This window comes from Mobula birostris, chromosome X (genome assembly GCF_030028105.1).
Source record: "Mobula birostris isolate sMobBir1 chromosome X, sMobBir1.hap1, whole genome shotgun sequence".
Classification (NCBI taxonomy): Eukaryota; Metazoa; Chordata; class Chondrichthyes; order Myliobatiformes; family Myliobatidae; genus Mobula; species Mobula birostris.
Genome location: NC_092402.1, coordinates 36,485,492 through 36,505,339, shown reverse-complemented (window position 1 = coordinate 36,505,339; position 19,848 = coordinate 36,485,492). Strand labels below are relative to the sequence as shown.

General features: G+C 43.2%; 1 protein-coding gene across 6 annotated transcripts in view; it reads right to left on the bottom strand.

The window, feature by feature from the left end:
- LOC140191900 (acyl-CoA-binding domain-containing protein 4-like) overlaps positions 1-19,848 on the bottom strand; it is a 107,632-nt gene that overhangs the window by 82,338 nt on the left and 5,446 nt on the right. For 5 of the 6 annotated variants that reach the window (XR_011883955.1, XM_072249743.1, XM_072249744.1 and 2 more), the window contains exon 3: positions 15,527-15,699. Coding sequence is in view for 5 of the 6 variants with exons in the window: in XM_072249743.1 (XP_072105844.1) it covers positions 15,527-15,602 (76 nt within the window). In the remaining variant the exon portion in view is untranslated. Of the gene's footprint in view, positions 1-15,526; positions 15,700-19,848 lie in introns of those variants that run through there. The other variant, XM_072249745.1, reaches the window with a different exon arrangement.

Here is a 19,848-nt window from a genome sequence, read left to right as displayed (position 1 = left end):
GCTATTGCGCCTTTTTGATCAGGATGGAGGAGTTCAGGGACCAGGTGAGATCCTCGGAAATGTGGACACCAAGGAATTTGAAGCTTTTAAATGCTTTAAAAGAGAAAATATTCTTTCACTGTAGTCACATAGAGTCCTGTCAGACCTATGGTCAGATGAAATTGTTTTCCTCCTTTGGCACTCACAACGTCTACAGCTGACCAATGTAAACGTCAAAGACAAACTACTCATTGAACATCCATTCAGGGCACTGTCTTCACCATTTTCCGCAAATTGCAACACAGGTTGAAGCACCACAATGAAATTTCCATTTGTCAGAAGTTGGTGACATCACATGCCTAAATTCAGAACCCATCTTTCTATTTAAGTGGAAGTGGAGACAGTTTTCCCAGTGGACTTAGATGGAGGTCCTTGTCCCATTCCTTGAGCATCACCAATTAAGGTCAATATGCTATAAGTGATATATTTTAGACCATACAACCATAAGATATAGGAGCAGAATTAGGCCATTTGGCCCATCGAGACTGCTCCACCATTTCATCATGGCTGATCGATTTCCCTCTCACCCCCGCTCTCCTGCCATTTTCTTCCATTTAGGATTGTCTACAACTTCCCAGAGATTCTAGCTTACAAAACTTGATATGTTCAGTACTCAAATTAAAAAAAAATCACTTAAACCAAAACCAGTAAATTCAGGTGAGAGGTCATCAAACCAAACTGCTGTCTGACCTGTTGGGTTCCTCCACCATTTTCTGTTTTTATTTTAATTCTAAAGAGGTTTAGGAAGAGTGTCTTCCCCTTCACCATCAGATTTCTGAACTGACCATAAACCCATGAACACTTCCTGGCATTTTGCTCTCTTTTTTGCACTACTTATTTATTTTTTAATAAATTTCTTAAGATAATATTTTATGTACTGCAGCTGCAAAACAACAAATTTCATGACGCGTCAGTGATAATAAACCCAATTCTGATTCTGCTTTCATTTAAACAAAACGTTCAAAGGACATGGATATTATTGGCAAGGCCAATATTAATTATACATCTCTATTACTTAGTGAACTGATAACAAGGTGTACTCAGGAACGTACATTATAAACCCTTTTCAATACCTTGTTTGGCAAGTTCTGAGGATAACTTGAGCCAACTGACGGTTTCAGAGCCACGTAAAGGCAGACATGGTTAACAACAGCAGGTCTCCCTCCTCAGAGCATGATGCAGTTTCCTTACTCTTGATATTAGTAGTCACCCTTGGGAATTTTCTTCTAATAAATATAAATTAACTACTCAAAGGCAACAGGAAATAATTAGGCCAAAAGTAGCTCTTCTAACCCACCTCCAAAGTAGCCAAACATGTTCAATGATTGATCTTTATATTAAATTCCTTCACATAATACATACAAGCACTGAAGTGCAATAATTTATAGGGTCCTTGCTTGCTTTGATCCTCTTCTCAAGAAAGCATGGACTCTAAGATGTTTAACGTGGACACATCAACCAAATGTAGAAGGGACTGGAGAGACTATATTCAAGATCAGCAGGATACGGCGATTAGCTCTTGTTTTGTTGACGGAGGAAAAGGTTCAAATAAAACTGTGTAAAGGTTAAGTTAGAAGTTCTGAAAGAATTTAAGAGTCTGACTGTGAAAATAGCATCAGGATGTAGTATTGTGCAGCCATCTGTGCACAATGAAAATGCCTCTTCGTGTGCACATCTCAAGGATGCTTCTGCGTGTAGCTACACTGTAATTTAAGTGTGAGTGCCTACAGAGTTGTGTGTGTTAAATTTGTGCTGCAGAATATGCTGATTAATCAACTTGAAACTCTACTTTTAGTCCTAGACCACTGTGAGGTCCATGTGGTAAGGGGGGAGCAATAGCCACCCCATGTTGAAAGACGTCATATGCAGGTACCTTCCATTCTACAAGTGCAATGGAATGTAAATATCATCAGAAATTTGTCCTAATTTTGCCATGTGTATAATGTGGCCAAGAAAGCTCACAATGCTTCTACTTCCTCAGAAGGCCAAGGAAATTTAGTAGAGCCCGATGACACTCACCAATTTTTACAGATGTATCAAAGAAAGCCACCTATCCCAATGCATCACTGCCAGGTATGGTAAGTGCTCTTCCTAAGCCCACAAGAAATTGCAAACAGTTGTGAACGTAGCCCATTCTATCATGAAAACCATCCTCTCCTCCATTGACTCTGTCTACATTTCCCACTGCCTTGGGAAAGAAGCCAATAAAATCAAGGATCCCTCCCAGCCCATCATTCTTTCTTATTCCCCCCATCCCTGCCCCCATTAGGCAGAAGATACAAAAGTTTGAGAACAAATAGCACAAGGCTCAAGAACAATCTCTAACCCACAGCTGTAAGAAACACAAGACATTCTGCAGCTTCTGCCCCCATCCTTTCCAGTCCTGATGACCTGATGAATGGTCTCGGCCCGAAACTTCAACTGTTCATTTCCCTCTATTGGTGCTGCCTGACCCGCTGAGTTCCTCCAGCATTCTGTGTGTGTTTTGCTCAGAGGCCATTTATCCTTTCTTGATGGATAGTACAAGACTATTGAACAAACCATATAACCATATGTAGCCCCCTGGCCACCCTCAGGGTCGCTCGGCTCGCTGTCGTCTAGGGAAACAGCCTCGGCCCCGCCAAACTGGGTAATTCGTTTGTGTGGATGCTGTGTGAGGTACCCCACCCCGCCCAAATAACAGACATTACACCAGATGCAATTAAATGATTTACAGTTTATAGATATTACTGGAACTATATAATTAAAAGAGAATAAAATATAAAAGGAAAATAAAAGGTGCCACACTTATCAAAGTTCAATCTCTTCGTGCACAAAAACCGTTGGAGCTCAAGGACCTTCTTCTTCACCCTGCGACCCCCTCGGACCACCTCAACCGGCCGCCTGGGACCAACAACGGTGGTCGACCAGACGCTCCACACGAGTCCGAGTCCGTCTCCGTCTCCTTGCCGAACGTCCCGCTCGGGGTCCGACCCCGTTAGCGGACTCACAGCACCTGGTCCATCCTCTGTCTCGCTCTCCCGCCTTCTGTCCCAAAACCCCGCGCATACAGTATCTTCAAATACACCAAAACCATAACAACTATCCCAATTGGTTAATAGCACCCTCTTATCACCCTCTAAACCACAATAAGCTGCTAGCGCAAACTTTCTCAGCGTTAAAGCACATCATCCTTCGAATCCGTATTCTTCCTCATTCCCGCGATCGGTAGCTGCTGTTTGAGTTTCTCCAAACTGAAACATTTAGCCGGGGCTACCCCTTCAGCCTCCTGCAGTCCAGACGTCAGCTTCTTCAGGGACTCCTTCAACTCTCGCCACAGCCTCAGCAGTTCTGACTCAGGGTTCCTGGCCATCTCAATCTGGGACGCAGTTACCCCACCAGCTTCTTCCACCCTGACTTGAAAAGCAGCAGTTAAAGAATGTTCAGCCTCCGGTTGTTTCTTCCTGAGGACGTCTTCCAGGTCAACTTTCAGTTTTTCCACTTCATTTAAACTCACGATTGTCATCTTCAGGGTCCTTTCAAGCGTCCGCCTCCCTTTTCCGAGATCTGTCCTCCATTTCTTTACCTCCTCGGGAGTGTAGTCAAACTCCCCTCCCTGGGCTCTCGGCTTTCTGTTGACCTTAGTCAGAACACTTCCTTGATCTTCCCCAACTTGTAAATCTTCCAATCTGTTCTGAATGGACGTCTTGAGTTTCTGCTGATCCCTTCGAAGGCGGGTCATTGTTTCTTCTCGCTGGATTAATTCGTCAGTATATGACCGCAGTGCGGTGCAAATCCCCTCTCTTCCCTGTGTCTCATTCAGATTGACGACCTGGGTTTCCATCCCCCGGTCCACCACCGTCTGTCCCAACACCAGGAAGTTCAACTGGTATGTCGGGTCATTTTCCTCACATTGCACCAAACTCCTCCGGCCAAAAACTCCTCCACATTTGACACTTCGCTTCGGTCGCCTGGGCTCAGCCACTCGCCTCGCCTCATAGTCCCCCCAGGCGAATCCAAGCTCTAGGCAGTCATCCACATACGTCAAAACTCCACACACCTTCACTTCCCCCATGGTTTTCCTCATGCCCCGCGGGAAGGATGCAGGGGCTCCGGATATGCCCTTGGGCATCTTTTCGGATCGGAAGAATCCTAGGGAACTAGTAAAGGCCATCTTCGGCTCAACAGCCGCACTCCTCAGGATCTGGCAACATCCACCCCTCAGATGCAGCACATTAAACCACGTCGCATCATCCACACACACGCTGCCTTCATCTTCCACACCGCCAGGGTCCAGTTGCCGCGACCTCTCTCTCACTGAGGTGTCTTCAGCGGTCAACTCCCCTCCCTCGTGGTGGTTCGGAGCATCTACTAAGAGGGTCTCACCCTCAGCTACTTTCCCCAAGCCGTACCACCGCTGGGTCTCGTTTAAATTCGGTACCGGCTCAAGGCTGCTACACACGTCCTCAGAAGCAACTCGACACGCTGGGTGCCCAGAAAATGCGTCCATGAACTCCACATATAACAATTATAGCACGGAAACAGGCCATCTTGGCCCTTTCAGTCCGTGCAGAAACCTTTAAGCCCTAAACATGAACTCTTAATCTCTCAACCTACCCTATCATGGCCCTTGCACTTTATCTACCTGCATTCCAGTTTCTTTGTAACACTATATTCTGCATTCTGTTTTTTTCCCTTTTGTACTATCACGATGTATTTATGTATGGAATAATCTGCCTGCAGGGTACGCAGACAAGAGTAACACTGTCAACTCAGTACATGTGATGATACTGAACCATTACCAAACCAATTATCCTTGACACTGAAGAATTATCCGAGAAGAAACAAACCTAGGTATTGTACAAAAGGCATAAGGAATTCTTGCAACAGCTATGTTTTGAAAATGTAATGTATCTACCCTTGCCTTTGAGCCCCACCCACCTGAACAATGTACCAGCTGATCCTATCTGGCAACGACAACAAAAGTCCATCTTGTTAAGTGCAGTCTTTCATTGATTCTATTGTGCTTGTTGGATTTACTGTGTTTGAAACCAAATCACAGGGTTGTATATGGTGACATATATGTACTTTGACAATAAATTTACTTTGAACTTTGAATGATTCAACATCATCCCTACCCATCTTCCTCCCCCCCCCCCCCACCCCATAGTCCAAGCATTGGCCTCCCTGATCACTCAATTTTCTGCTAGACCACCACTCCTCACCCCCAGCAATCTTTGACACCAACCCCTAAAACTCAGATCCTAAACCTGTTTACATACAACACAGAAAAAGGCCCTTCATCCCACTGAATCTGTACTAACCAGCTATACACCCCATTTCTCCCAACTTGTTCTCCCAACATTCCTAGCAATTCTCCCCAGGTTCTACTACTCAACAAAGGGCAATTTACAATGGCTACTTAACCTGCCCATCCACAATCTTTATGACATGGGAGGAAGTTGAACAACACAGAGGAAACCATGTGGTCATAGGGAGAATGTGAAAGCTCCACACAGACAGCACCAGAGATAAAGACAAAACCGGAGCTGCTGAATCATTGAAACAGCAGCTTTATCAGTTTGCCCCAGTGTTGTTCATGACCCGACCCTTGGATCAACCCAGGTTTACAATCCCAGCCTACTCTAGATACAGGTCTAGAACCTGGCCATCACCACCTGACAGGCTATTTGGTGTCTCCTCCCTCCTCCATTCTCAGTACCAACCTAATTGCCTTGCTAACTGCAGCTCAAATCCACTGCTAATGCCAAAGCCCTCACACCTACAATCCCCCTTCCCCTCAGGGGGTCCTCTCCCAGGCACACATTTTTAGCTACAATATTTTTTCAGCACAGTGACAGTCTCACAAACCAAACAGCGCCCTGTGCCTCAGAATGCGTGGCACATTAATGCAGATCCATGAGAATTCCTAGGTCATGGTTTCAATGTTTATGAAATACATCCTTCAACTGATTACATATCGAATGAATGCTTTACATATGAAACTATCTTAATGAGTTTTCTTTAAGGCAGCTTGGACTAATTTATTTCAGACGAGTTGATAACCAAAAATAGTTCAAAGATTAATGAACCAAGGCACAATATTCATCCATTCATGAATGTGGTCAATTGGAAAATCTTTTTCATGTTCTTAGTCGTCAATATTTTTAAATATTAATTTCAAGGCTTCAAAACTCAAAAGCCAAAAACACTACCTATTTTTAAGTAACTTTGTTAATTAACAAAAAAATCCATTCACAAGACACGGGCAATACTGGAAAGGCCAACATTGACTGGTCACCTGCAAATGCCTTTGATGAGGTATAGAGTCTTCAAATTACACACATTTATATCTTCCACATACATTTAAAAGCATGATTATATCTTGGCTCCACATTGTAAATTATTTACTCTGATCTTACTGATAGTTATTTTTCAAGAAGCAAACACTCAGTGGCCACTTTATTAGGTACCTTCTGTACCTAGTAAAATGGCCACTGAGTGTATGATCATGGTCTTCTGCTGCTGTAGTCCATTCACTCCAAGTATCAACATGTAGTGCATTCAGAGATACTCTTCTGCAAACCACTGTTGTAAAGTATACAACAGGAATACTGCAGCTGCTGGAAATTCAAGCAACACACATCAAAGTTGCTGGTGAACGCAGCAGGCCAGGCAGCATCTCTAGGAAGAGGTACAGTCGACGCTTCAGGCCGAGACCCTTCGTCAGGACTAACTGAAGGAAGAGTTAGTAAGAGATTTGAAAGTGGGAGGGGGAGGGGGAGATCCAAAATGATAGGAGAAGTCAGGAGGGGGAGGGATGGAGCCAAGAGCTGGACAGGTGATTGGCAAAAGGGATATGAGAGGATCATGAGACAGGAGGCCTAGGGAGAAAGACAAGGGGGGGTGGGGAAAACCAGAGGATGGGCAAGGGGTATAGTCAGAGGGACAGAGGGAGAAAAAGGAGAGTGAGAGAAAGAATGTGTGTATAAAAATAAATAACGGATGGGGTACGAGGGGGAGGTGGGGCATTAGCGGAAGTTAGAGAAGTCAATGTTCATGCCATCAGGTTGGAGGCTACCCAGACGGAATATAAGGTGTTGTTCCTCCAACCTGAGTGTGGCCTCATCTTTACAGTAGAGGAGGCCGTGGATAGACATGTCAGAATGGGAATGGGACTTGGAATTAAAATGTGTGGTCACTGGGAGATCCTGCTTTCTCTGGCGGACAGTGTGTAGGTGTTCAGCAAAGCGGTCTCCCAGTCTGCGTCGGGTCTCGCCAATATATAGAAGGCCACATCGGGAGCACCGGACGCAGTATATCACCCCAGTCGACTCACAGGTGAAGTGTCGCCTCACCTGGAAGGACTGTCTGGGGCCCTGAATGGTGGTAAGGGAGGAAGTGTAAGGGCATGTGTAGCACTTGTTCTGCTTACAAGGATAAATGCCAGGAGGGAGATCAGTGGGGAGGGATGGGGGGGACGAATGGACAAGGGAGTCACGTAGGGAGCGATCCCTGCGGAAAGTGGGGGGGGGGGGGAGGGAAAGATGTGCTTAGTGGTGGGATCCCGTTGGAGGTGGCGGAAGTTACGAAGAATAATATGTTGGACCTGGAGGCTGGTGGGGTGGTAGGTGAGGACCAGGGGAACTCTATTCCTAGTGGGGTGACAGGAGGATGGAGTGAGAGCAGATGTACGTGAAATGGGGGAGATGCATTTGAGAGCAGAGTTGATGGTGGAGGAAGGGAAGCCCCTTTCTTTAAAAAAGAAGGACATCTCCCTCGTCCTGGAATGAAAAGCCTCATCCTGAGAGCAGATGCGGCGGAGACGGAGGAATTGCAAGAAGGGAATGGCATTTTTGCAAGAGACAGGGTGAGAAGAGGAATAGTCCAGATTGCTGGGAGAGTCAGTAGGCTTATAGTAGACATCAGTGGATAAGTTGTCTCCAGAGACAGAGACAGAAAGATCTAGAAAGGGGAGGGAGGTGTCGGAAATGGACCAGGTAAGCTTGAGGGCAGAGTGAAAGTTGGAGGTAAAGTTCATAAAGTCAATGAGCTCAGCATGTGTGCAGGAAGCAGCGCCAATGCAATCGTCGATGTAGCGAAGGAAAAGTGGGGGACAGATACCAGAATAGGCACAGAACATAGATTGTTCCACAAACCCAACAAAAAGGCAGGCACAGCTAGGACCCATACGGGTGCCCATAGCTACACCTTTAGTTTGGAGGAAGTGGGAGGACCCAAAGGAGAAATTATTAAGAGTAAGGACTAATTCCGCTAGACGGAGCAGAGCGGTGGTAGAGGGGAACTGATTAGGTCTGGAATCCAAAAAGAAGCGGAGAGCTTTGAGACCTTCCTGATGGGGGATGGAAGTATATAGGGACTGGACATCCATGGTGAAAATAAAGCAGTGGGGGCCAGGGAACTTAAAATCATCGAAAAGTTTAAGAGCGTGAGAAGTGTCACGAACATAGGTAGGAAGGGATTGAACAAGTGGGGGATAAAACCGTGTCAAGGTATGCAGAAACGAGTTTGGTGGGGCAGGAGCAAGCTGAGACAATAGGTCTGCCAGGACAGGCAGGTTTGTGGATCTTGGGTAGGAGGTAGAAACGGGAAGTATGAGGTGTGGGAACTATAGGGTTGGTAGCAGTGGATGGGAGATCCCCTGAGCGGATAAAGTCGGTGATGGTGTGGGAGACAATGGCCTGGTGCTCCTTAGTGGGGTCACGATCGAGGGGTAAATAAAAGGAGGTATCCGCGAGTTGTCGCTGTGCCTCGGCAAGGTAGAGGTCAGTACGCCAGACTACAACAGCATCCCCCTTATCGCGGGTTTCTGTCCCTCTGACTATACCCCTTGCCCATCCTCTGGGTCCCCCCCTCCCCCTTGTCTTTCTCCCCGGACCTCCTGTCCCATGACCCTCTCATATCCCCTTTGCCAATCACCTGTCCAGCTCTTGGCTCCATCCCTCCCCCTCCTGTCTTCTCCTATCATTTTGGATCTCCCCCTCCCCCTCCCACTTTCAAATCTCTTACTCACTCTTCCTTCAGTTAGTCCTGATGAAGGGTCTCGGCCTGAAATGTCGACTGTACCTCTTCCTAGAGATGCTGCCTGGCCTGCTGCGTTCACCAGCAACTTTGATGTGTGTTGTTGTAATGTATGGTTATTTGAGCTACTGTCACCTTCCTGTCAGCTTGAACCAATCTGGTCATTCCCCTCTGACCTCTCCCATTAATAAGGCATCTTCACACACAGAACTGCCACTTACAGGATTGTGTGTGTGTGTGTGTGTGTGTCTTAACACCATTCTTTATAAATTCTAGAAACATGAAAATGAAAATCCCAGGACAGCAGCAATCTCTGAGACACTCAAACCACCCTGTCTGTCACTTAGATCACATTTCTTCCCCTGTCTGGTTTGAACAACAACTGAACCTCTTGACCATGTCTGCATGTTTTCATGCTTTGAGTCGCTGCCATGTGATTAGCTGATTAGATATTTGCATTAACAAGCAGTGTACAGATGTACCTAATAAATTAGCCATTGATTGTATTTAAATAATTTCACCTATAGCCACTTAACAGTGTGAAATAGTATAGTGGTACTCTGGTATGACAAGCATATTAAATTCCATTGTCCATTCTTAAATATGCTGATATTAAATCAATCCAATACATGTAGCCGAGACATTGCAATGATGTACTCACCAACTTACTTCATTTCCAATAGCAAAATAAAACAATTAGATCAAGCCTATCTTCCACATCCTTAGCCCCTCTTTGAATCAAATGCTTCACTTGATCCGGACAAATTATAACACAAATTTCAGGTTACATCAGGAGAAAATATTACTTATTACTACACATAACTAGCCAGTCTAGACTCTCTTTTCTGTTTTACATAGAAGCCCAGTTTCCTCTAGAGAACTTCCACAGTAGGCAGTGGAAGTTTAGTCAGCCCTCAAGAATCCCCCATGAGAAGATAATTATCTCCCCTCCTCCATCAATCAAATTTAATTAATTCTACATGAAAAATTGAAGGAGTGTTTTGCTAAGTCTGGTTATTTTTTTCCTAAATTAAATTTCAAGAGAGTTCTCTGTTTTATTTTATATTTCACATGGATCACAAGTCTTCCAGTCCAGTCCCCATTGCATTGCTGGCATATGCAACAGAACTGAGATAATGTCTGCCGGGAATTCCCCCTGAGGATTGTGTGTGACATCTGCTAGTTGGCTGCTCACCGTGATATCAGAGGTACAAAAGTATGAGAACATGCTACATACTGTACACCATCTACTTTATAAATAAACTTAAGTTGTAATTCTTAGTTGGAGATACTGAATACATTAAACTTATGCAAAGAAGAATACACTTCTTTTAATTGTTACTGAATTTTGCTTATTTCACAACTCTGTCTGTATCTTTGCCTTTTCAAATCAATATTGAAATTTTATATTGTTGTGCAAAGTCTAATGCAAGCAGTTAGCATGCAACACAGGTAAGTAATATTCTGTAACACAAGAGGTTCTGGAAATCTAGAACAACACACACAAAATGGTACAGGAACTCAGCAGGTCAGGCAGCATCTATGGAAAAGAATAAAGAGTTGATGTTTCAGACCGAGACCTTACATTGGGACCTTCATCATGGTCCTAATGAAGGGTCTCAGCCCGAAATATCAACTGCTTATCCCTCTCCATAGATGCTGCCTGACCTGCTGAGTTCCTCCAGCATTTTGTGTGTTATTCAGGTAATACTCTGTTATTTGTTTTTTATGGTTGGTGTAGAATCCCTACGACTTCACATGTGACATTCAAGTTATTATGGGTGACAGAGTGTATTCTTGTGGTAATAGTATCTCCCTTATGGTTATGGATCAGACAGCTGAAAAGTCAGGAGAAAAATTTTTATTTTCCATTTGTGCTTTATGGATCGGCATCATGGTCTTTGGAAACACTGTTTCCAGATAGCTGCGAGTTACACTGAAGGTCATAAACCTGATGCATCAGATCTTTTACTATATGTTTGGGTGGAGTGGAGGGTGGAAACCTTCACTCTCTTAACTGTGAAGTCAGGCGAATGCCTTCATTTTGGTGACCAAACGGAATCAATGACCTCTTTGCAAAGCAACAACTTAAAGCAGGGTATGCAACATCTTTCAGCCTCCAGTGACTGTCTATAATAATGCAGAACTTCTGAAATGAATAGAGGAAGTAGAGTTTCTGCTTCATGTATAGTTCTGAAATTACACTGATGCTTGTGCTTGTCAGATTACAGTTCAAGTTTCTCATAAAAATCATATGTGGAATTACAAACATCAGATCCTTTGTGAAGCAGCACAATCAGACAATGCAGCTTATATTTCTGTCCTTTCAAAATATTTCTTGATGTATTTTTCAATGATAATCTGCTCCAGTTTTACATTTGAAAATGGGTTTAATAACATAACAACAGCACTTTTGTTAAGATCAGTTTGCCACTTGGTAATAACAGAAATTACTGTAGATAACATAAACAGTATCTATACTAGTCCAGGCACGAGGAAATCTGCAGATGCTGGAAATTCAAGCAACACACACAAAAAATGCTGGTGAACGCAGCAGGCCAGGCAGCATCTATAGGAAGAGGTACAGTTGACGTTTCGGGCCGGGACCATTCGTCAGGACTAACTTAAAGAAGAAATAGTAAGAGATTTGAACGTGGGAGGGGGAGAGGGAGATCCGAAATGATAGGAGAAGACAGGAAGGGAGGGTTGGACCTAAGAGCTGGAAAGTTGATTGGCAAAAGGGATACCAGGCTGGAGAAGGGAGAGGATCATGGGACGGGAAGCCTGGGGAGAAAGAGAAGGGGGGGGAAGGGAGCCCGGAGGGTGGAGAGCAGGCAAGGAGTTATAGTGAGAGGGACAGAGGGGGAAAAAAAAGAGGACAAAAGGGGGAAAATACATTAAATAAACAAATAAGGGATGGGGTGTGAAGGGAGGAGGGGCATTAATGGAAGTTAGAGAAGTCAATATTCATGCCATCAGGTTGGATGCTACCCAGACGGAACATAAGGTGTTGTTCCTCCAACCTGAGTGTGGCTTCATCTTGACAGTAGAGGAGGCCGTGGATAGACATATCAGAATGGGAATGGGATGTGGAATTAAAATGTGTGGCCACTGGGAGATCTTGCTTTCTCTGGCAGACAGAGTGTAAGTATTCAGCAAAACGGTCTCCCAGCCTGCGTCGGGTCTCGCCAATATATAGAAGGCCACATGGTGAGCATCGGATGCAGTATATCACCCCAGCCGATTCACAGGTGAAGTGTCGCCTCACCTGGAAGGACTGGACGCAGTATATCACCCCAGCCGACTTTTTGTGTGTATACTAGTCAGGTACTCCTTTCACTTGTACATACTAGCTGGTTTCTCGAAACTTTTTCGCACAGTTTTATTTTGAAAAAAAATGCACAGCTTTTAAAACCAATGGAATGGAATCTCCCAATGTCACCCTAAAGTCAGGGGCAATTTTGAGGGAAAGGTGTGGTTTGATAAACTGAACCTTAAATCAACATTACAGATTGAAGAATCATGATCACAGCTAGTCTGGAAGTAGGTCACTTTGATCTAAAGTTCCCCAAAATTTTCTGTTGGTTCTGCCTAGACTGTACAGCATTCCTGATTGGTAAACACTAGCCCATGTGAAATTACTGTCGGGGCCAAAGCTGCATCAAAGAACATCAAAGAGGACCAATAATAAATTACTGTGGAATTACATTGTGAGAATATATGCAAGTCCTCCTAAATCTTTCACAATATACAAGCACCTTTCTAGTGACAGATGATTGAAACAACAGAATCGTTGTTGTTATATGCTGGTGGCAATGTTCCCGCTAATTTCTTTTACAGCTGTGTGAACCAACTGTTGATCTGAGCAAGAATTTTTTACACGGCCTGAAAACTGTGTGGCACTTTAAATTTTTTTGTAATATGCATACTATGAATATTTAGAATGAAAATTGAAAACACATACTTTTGATTTTATTTATTAATTGAAGGGCCCCATATCTAAGGAAGGATATATGGACAACGGAGCGGGTTCAGAGGAGGTTCAGGAGAATGATTCCAGGAATAAAAGGGTTATTATACGAGGAGTGTTTGATGGCTCTGGGCCTGTATTTGCTGGAATTTAGAAGAATGAGGGATGATCTTATTGAAATCTAGAGTGGATGTAGACAGGATGTTTGCTGTGGTGGGAGAGTCTAAGACCAGAGGACACAGCATCAGAATAGATGGGCATCCTTTTAGAATGGAGATGAGGAGGAATTTCTTTAGCAAGGGTGTGGTGAGTCTGTGGAATTTGTTGCCACAAGCAGCTATGGAGGCTAGGTCATTGGGTATATTCAAGGTGGAGATTGATAGGTTCTTGATTAGTCAGGGAGTGAAAGGTTACAGGGAGAAAGCAGGAGAATGGGATGAAGAGTGAAAATGGGTCAGCCATGATGAAATGGTAGAGCAGACTCAATGGGCTGAATGGTCTTATTCTGCTCCTACTGTATGTCTCATGGTCTTATAATGAAATACAGTACAACAAAAAAACCTTTCACATTTTGTAAACTTTTAAACTTTGACAGCATTGGCGTTCAGTGGGACGGCAGTTTATTAACAATGAGCCATCGACTTCCATTCTGTGTTTATTGTTACAATTTATAACAGTGTTGCAACTTGAAACACTGACAATGTAAATATGTTGAAGTTCTAAAATGTTTCAAAGGTTGTGGTATGTTTATTATTTAGAAAATTTACGGATTATATTCAATAACACAATTAATTACAAAGTATTTTCACAATCATATTAACAGATTGCAAAATTATATTAGCACAATTTCAAAATTATATCAACATTATGCAAAAGAACTTTCCAGCTGCGCAACAACAAAGGCTATGTGCGATGGAGCATTTAAGTTACTGTGCGGCCATGCAGTTTAGAGGGAACAGTGGCTGATGGTGACTTATCACAGGACAATTGGACTGGTATTCGTGCTGAGAATTTCCAATGTGGATCACTTAATCTAACTAAGTCATCAAAGGAATGTATTGTAACATTGGAATTGGAACTAGAACTAGTTTATTATTGTCACACGTACAGATAGTGAAAAGCTTTATCTTGCTTACTGTTTACTCAGATCAATTCTTTACATGGTGCATTAAGGCAGAACAAGGTGAAGCAATAACGATGCAAAATAAAGTGTAACAGCTACAGAGAAAGTGCAGGTAAACAATAACGTGCTAAATCATATTGAGGACCTCATAACAAAGTCCATCTTATTGTACTAGGGAACGATTTATTCATCTGATAATAGTTGGGTAGAAGTGGTCTTTGAGCCTGGTGGTACGTGTTTTCAAGTCTTTGAATCTTCTGCCCCATGGAAGATGGGAGAAGAGAAAATGTCTGCAATGGGTGAGTATCCTTGATTGTGCTGGCTGCTTCACTGAGGCAATAAGAAGTATTGACAGAATCCATAGAGGAGAAGCTGGTTTCCATGATATGCTGAGCTGCATCCACACCCTCTGCAGTTTCTTGCAGTCACATGCTAAACAGTTGCCATACCAAGCCAAATTTAATAAGGGTTGACAGGGACATGCCCATTTCTTTAATGTCCTGAGGTAGTAGAGGTGTTGGTTAACATTATACATAAGAAATTTCCAGCTGCGCGACAACAAAGGCTATGTGCGATGGAGCATTTCAGTTACTGTGCGACCATGCAGCTTAGAGGGAACAATGGCTGACGGTTTCTTGGCTGTGGTAAGTAACAGGTTGAGCCTGTTTGTTTAGGATAGAAACAATGGAAAATACCTGCTTTTTTTCACGCATACTATTCCCAGATGTTTATGCCTACCATAACATGCTCATTTGAAAACAGACAGGGAGAATTCTTAAAGAAAAACCTGCACCTACAACAAAACTGGTCAGATCATACTGTATATTAGTAACTTTGAAGAGCAAATGTGAATCCAAATGAAACCAAACACGCAGCACCCTAAGGAATGAATGGTTGTCCAATCTTGAAAACTATTGAGCAGCAATCCTTGAAATTCCTGTAGTGGGTGGTCAAAGGTCAGCAAGGCTAGGGACTGGAGAGGATTTAAAAACGCAAACAACAGGAATTCTGCAGATGCTGGAAATTCAAGCAACACACATCAAAGTTGCTGGTGAACGCAGCAGGCCAGGCAGCATCTCTAGGAAGAGGTGCAGTCGACGTTTCAGGCCGAGACCCTTCGTCAGGACCTTCCGTTAGTTCTGATGAAGGGTCTCGGCCTGAAATGTCGACTGCACCTCTTCCTAGGGATGCCGCCTGGCCTGCTGCGTTCACCGGCAACTTTGATGTGTGGGACTGGAGAGGATTTTGTCTTTCAGAAATCTCAATGGTATTAGGCAAAGGGAAGGGGAAGAAAATAAATGGAAAGAAAAACACAATATTGTCCTCATTTACTGTCTGCAACATCACCACATGTTAAAGAAAAATGAACTCACCATTTTTTGGCAGGGACTGGATGACAGACACAGCTGCCTGGAACTGTCTCTGGCAGTCAGACTGGGCCTCTACCATGGTGCTCCTTTTCTAGTATCGACAAGGAATTTAATTCAGCTGTTCCTATTTCAGGGAATGAACACCTAGTCCTCAGAATCTCTGCTGTCCATGGAAGCTGTCAGTATAAACACACAACAGACATAGAATGAACACAAAAGATTCTGTAGATGCTAGAAATCCAAAGTAACACAAACAAGATGTTGGAGGAACACAGCAGGCCAAACAGCATCTATGGAAAGAAACAGAGACAATGTTTCAGGCTGACACCCTTCATCAGGACTGGAAAGGAAGGGAGATGAAGCTGGAATAAGAAAGTGGGGGAGGGGAAGGAGTACAAGAAGGTGATGGGTGAAGCCAGATGAAGGGGAAGGTAGGTGGGTGGGGGAGGGAGGGATGAAGTGAGAAGCTGGGAGGTAATAGGTGGAAAAGGTAAATAGCTGAAGAAGAAAAAAATTTTTTATGAGGAGAGTGAAGCATGGAAGAAAGGAAACGAGGAGAGCGGCCAGAGGGAGGCGATAGGCATAGAATTACAAATAGATCTCTCATGGCTAGATGGCAATTTCCAGGGAATTGTGTGGCCTACAACAAAGAGTAGCTCCAGATAAATTTGTGGTTAAAAAGAAATATGGATTAACCACGGCAATATAGCATGAATTGATAAAAATAGATAAACGCAGTTGACTGCAAGATCTGAATGGTAATATTTCAAAGTTTTTACTGCTTAATCCTTCAGAGTACATGATATAAAGCAAACAAGGTTGGAGATTCCCAAATGAAGTCAGAGATGTCCGTAATCAGTGGGGAATTAAAACCAGAAGTGTTGGCTTGACCAAAGTAAGATTGCTCTGTTCTTTCAGTTCAAACATTATTTTATTCATTCCTTGCCCCTGAATACATTTGGCCAGGTACACGGAGAAGGAAATTGAGAGGAATATGGATCAAATGCAGGCAAATGAGATTAGGTTTGATAAGCATCTTGATTGGCATGGATGAGTTGGGCCAAAAGGGTGCATTTTGAATTGAACAACTCTATGAATCTATGATACATGGGCTTCATCTATGGTAACTTTCCAAAAGTACTTCAAATGTGCTCAACTGCTAACCAATCAGAAGCATAGAAAATAGGAGCAGGAGTAAGCAATTCATTATGATGATAACTGACCATTCAAATTAAGCACCTTTTTCAGCTTTCTCCCCATAGTTCCCGACCCCTGAGCCCAAACAATATATCTAACTCCTTCTTGAATATACTTCAATTGCTTTCTATAGTGGAGAATTCCACAGGTTCACGACTCCTTGGGAGAACTTTGCACTGATCTGTCTTAAAAACTGAAATATTAAAACATGGCACTAAGGCCCTGTCTGCCAGGTCTGAGGGATCTCAATGTTGAAACTAGATGAGCTTTTAGTCTTTCTAGTTTCCTTGTCCACTTCCGTTGAATACCTGTTCAAGTTCTGGAACCTGATTGAAAAATCTGTGTAAAAAACTTGTAAAGGCTATAGGTGCCAGGCCATTCAACACACTGGTATATATAGATACCTTGTCATTTTATGATTAGGGCCAAGTGCCCAGGTTGGAGATGCACACAATGCTGTTCCATAAAACGTTCATTACATTGATTAGAATTTTAAACACAGCCGGGACTTATTCTCCCTGCTCCCTTTATTTGAAAGTCTCAGCAACTTCAAATGGCACTAAACTGCTACATAGATGAGCTTCAAAGGTTGCAGTTGTTAAATCTAATCTATCAAAGGATTAATTACAGAAAAGACAGATCTAACAACAACAAGGTTGGAGGCCCGATGCCTGCAAGTCTGAGAGTCCAGGCCAGATACTGGTGGTGGAGGCCCGGTGTCCTCAAGATTGAGAGTTCGGGGCCAAGGACTGGAGGCATGGATGTAGCCTGTTCTGGGATTGGAGGCTTGTGTGTGTGAGGGGGCGGGAGGGAGGGAGAGGGGCTTGTTTCACGGTTGTCTTGTTCTGTTGTTGCTGCTACTCATGTTGTCTGTTATGTTGTTGATGTGTTGAACATCGTGGGCATATGCCATGTTGGCACTGGAGTTTGTGGTTACATTTGTGGGCTGACGCCAGCACATCCTTGGATGGTTATTAATGTAAATGACACATTTCACTGTATATTTCGATGCACATATAAATAAATAAATCCAAATCTGAATATAAACAGTCAATGAGATAAACGCTGGAAGATACAGGCTTCACGATCACACCAGTTTCTTAGTGCAGCTGCATAATCAAATCAGCTTGATTGACTGGTTTCATAATCAAATCAGATACAACACGTCATGGTACACAAGTGACCATACCAGTATTTTTTCAGGTGGTGGTTAGGAGTAATAAAAGGGGGTAGTGTTTGTCATATAGCGAATATCCTTAATTCAGGGCCCAAAACACGTATGGTCAATGAGTTATAATATAAGGGACTGCAAAAAAAAGAATTAATCTTGGGCTGGATACCCTCAAATGGACAGCTTCCTGCTAAAGACCAGCATGCTTTGGCCGCAGAACAGATAGCCTGCACATACATTCCTGCATGGGTTCTCTCTCAATCACAGCACATGGGCTACTCACAAGCACAGAGCTTGTTACAATTTTACATATAACAAGGTGAACTATGGCCACAAAATCTAAAGTGGTACGACCGACACCTCCATCCATGGGTTCACACACAACGAGCTCTTAAAAGACTCTAGTCAACCTTCAGCAAATATGGGAGGGCTATGGTGCATGTGTAGGTCAATGAGACTAGGCAGAATAATGGTTTGGCACAGACCAGATGGGCTGAAAGACCTGTTTCTGTGCTGTAGTGCTCTGTGACTTTGAGTGTGCTCCTAGCCCATGGCAAACCAACAAAGCTCAAACATTGACCCAAATATCTATCACGGCTGCCATGAAGATGAGAGGGCAATGTGATAGACTTTTCAGATATAACAGAGAGAAATCTTAAATCTACTCACACAAGGAGAAGCAGGAAGTTAACTCTGCGTTGTTCTTTAAACTCTGTGGTATGACTGTCAAGATTTAAAAGTCACTACATAAGTATCAAAGATGTTCAGGTGTGTCTTGTGTTCCCTTTGGAAGTAGTAAAACCCATTCAATAACTTTTCAGAATGCTGATAAGCTCTAACTTCTCACTCACACTATATTGCTTTGCTAATAGTCAAACATCAATTCCTAGATGGAGCAGCGCATGGGGTTGCTGAAGGCAAACAGTATTGAGGTGTCACCTTCAAAGTGAGGAGGCGGGTTGCATCAATCAGACTAACACATGTGTGATCTTTGTAATATTAAGAACTTTCAAGGAAAATGTAATATAAACATTACAGGAGACAGTAATACTTAAATATCAGTTTGCAAAGGAACTGTGGACAAGGATAATCACCTCCTTTGATTGACCATGAGGCACAGGAGCAGAATTAGTCCATTCGGCCCATTGAATCTACTCCAGCTTCGATCATGGCTGATTTATTATCCCTCTCAACCCTACTCTCCTGCCTTCTTCCCGTAGCCTTTGAGTACAGAGCAAGTTGTGTTTAAAGTCAGAGTTCAACAAGGACATTTGTGAATAGAAGCTATGGTGACAATAAATAGATTAATGCTGCGCAAGTTTGTTAGCGTACACAGAGGAATGCACAAGAACAGGAAGGTGGTATTGTTACTGGTTGTAGACAAGAAATACGAGAGCTGCCAACAAGATTTCCAACCGAGTAAGTCATCACTGTTCACCCCCTCACTCCTCACTCACTTCTGGCAGAGTGGATGGCAAGGCCTGAAATTGAAGACTTTCCTGGCAGACAGGGATGGTATATTAAACTATAAATAAACATGTTAAATGGCAAATAAGCCATTAATTGGAGGGTAATGGATACCCAGAATTATTTTACAGGGGATATCACATGGACACCCTAATCAATCGGTTAATATTTGACTTCCCTGTAGAGAAAGCATACACGCTGCCCATTTGTTTTCCAAATTTCAGCGGGTGATAACCGAAGATGACATATGATTTTAACCACTTATTTTATCAATGTCTTATACTAATACAGCAACTCACAGAACTCATTGCTCCAACAACGGAAGAGAGGCTGGGGGTGGGAGTTAGGCCAAGTCATTTTATGTGTGTACTGTTCTATGTTCTACAGACAGACACATGGATGAAAGAAAAAAAAATGAGGGCTATGTGAAAGGAAAGGGTTAGAAGGGGCTGTACTGTGCCATTCTGTTCTATGTTTTATGTTCAAAGTT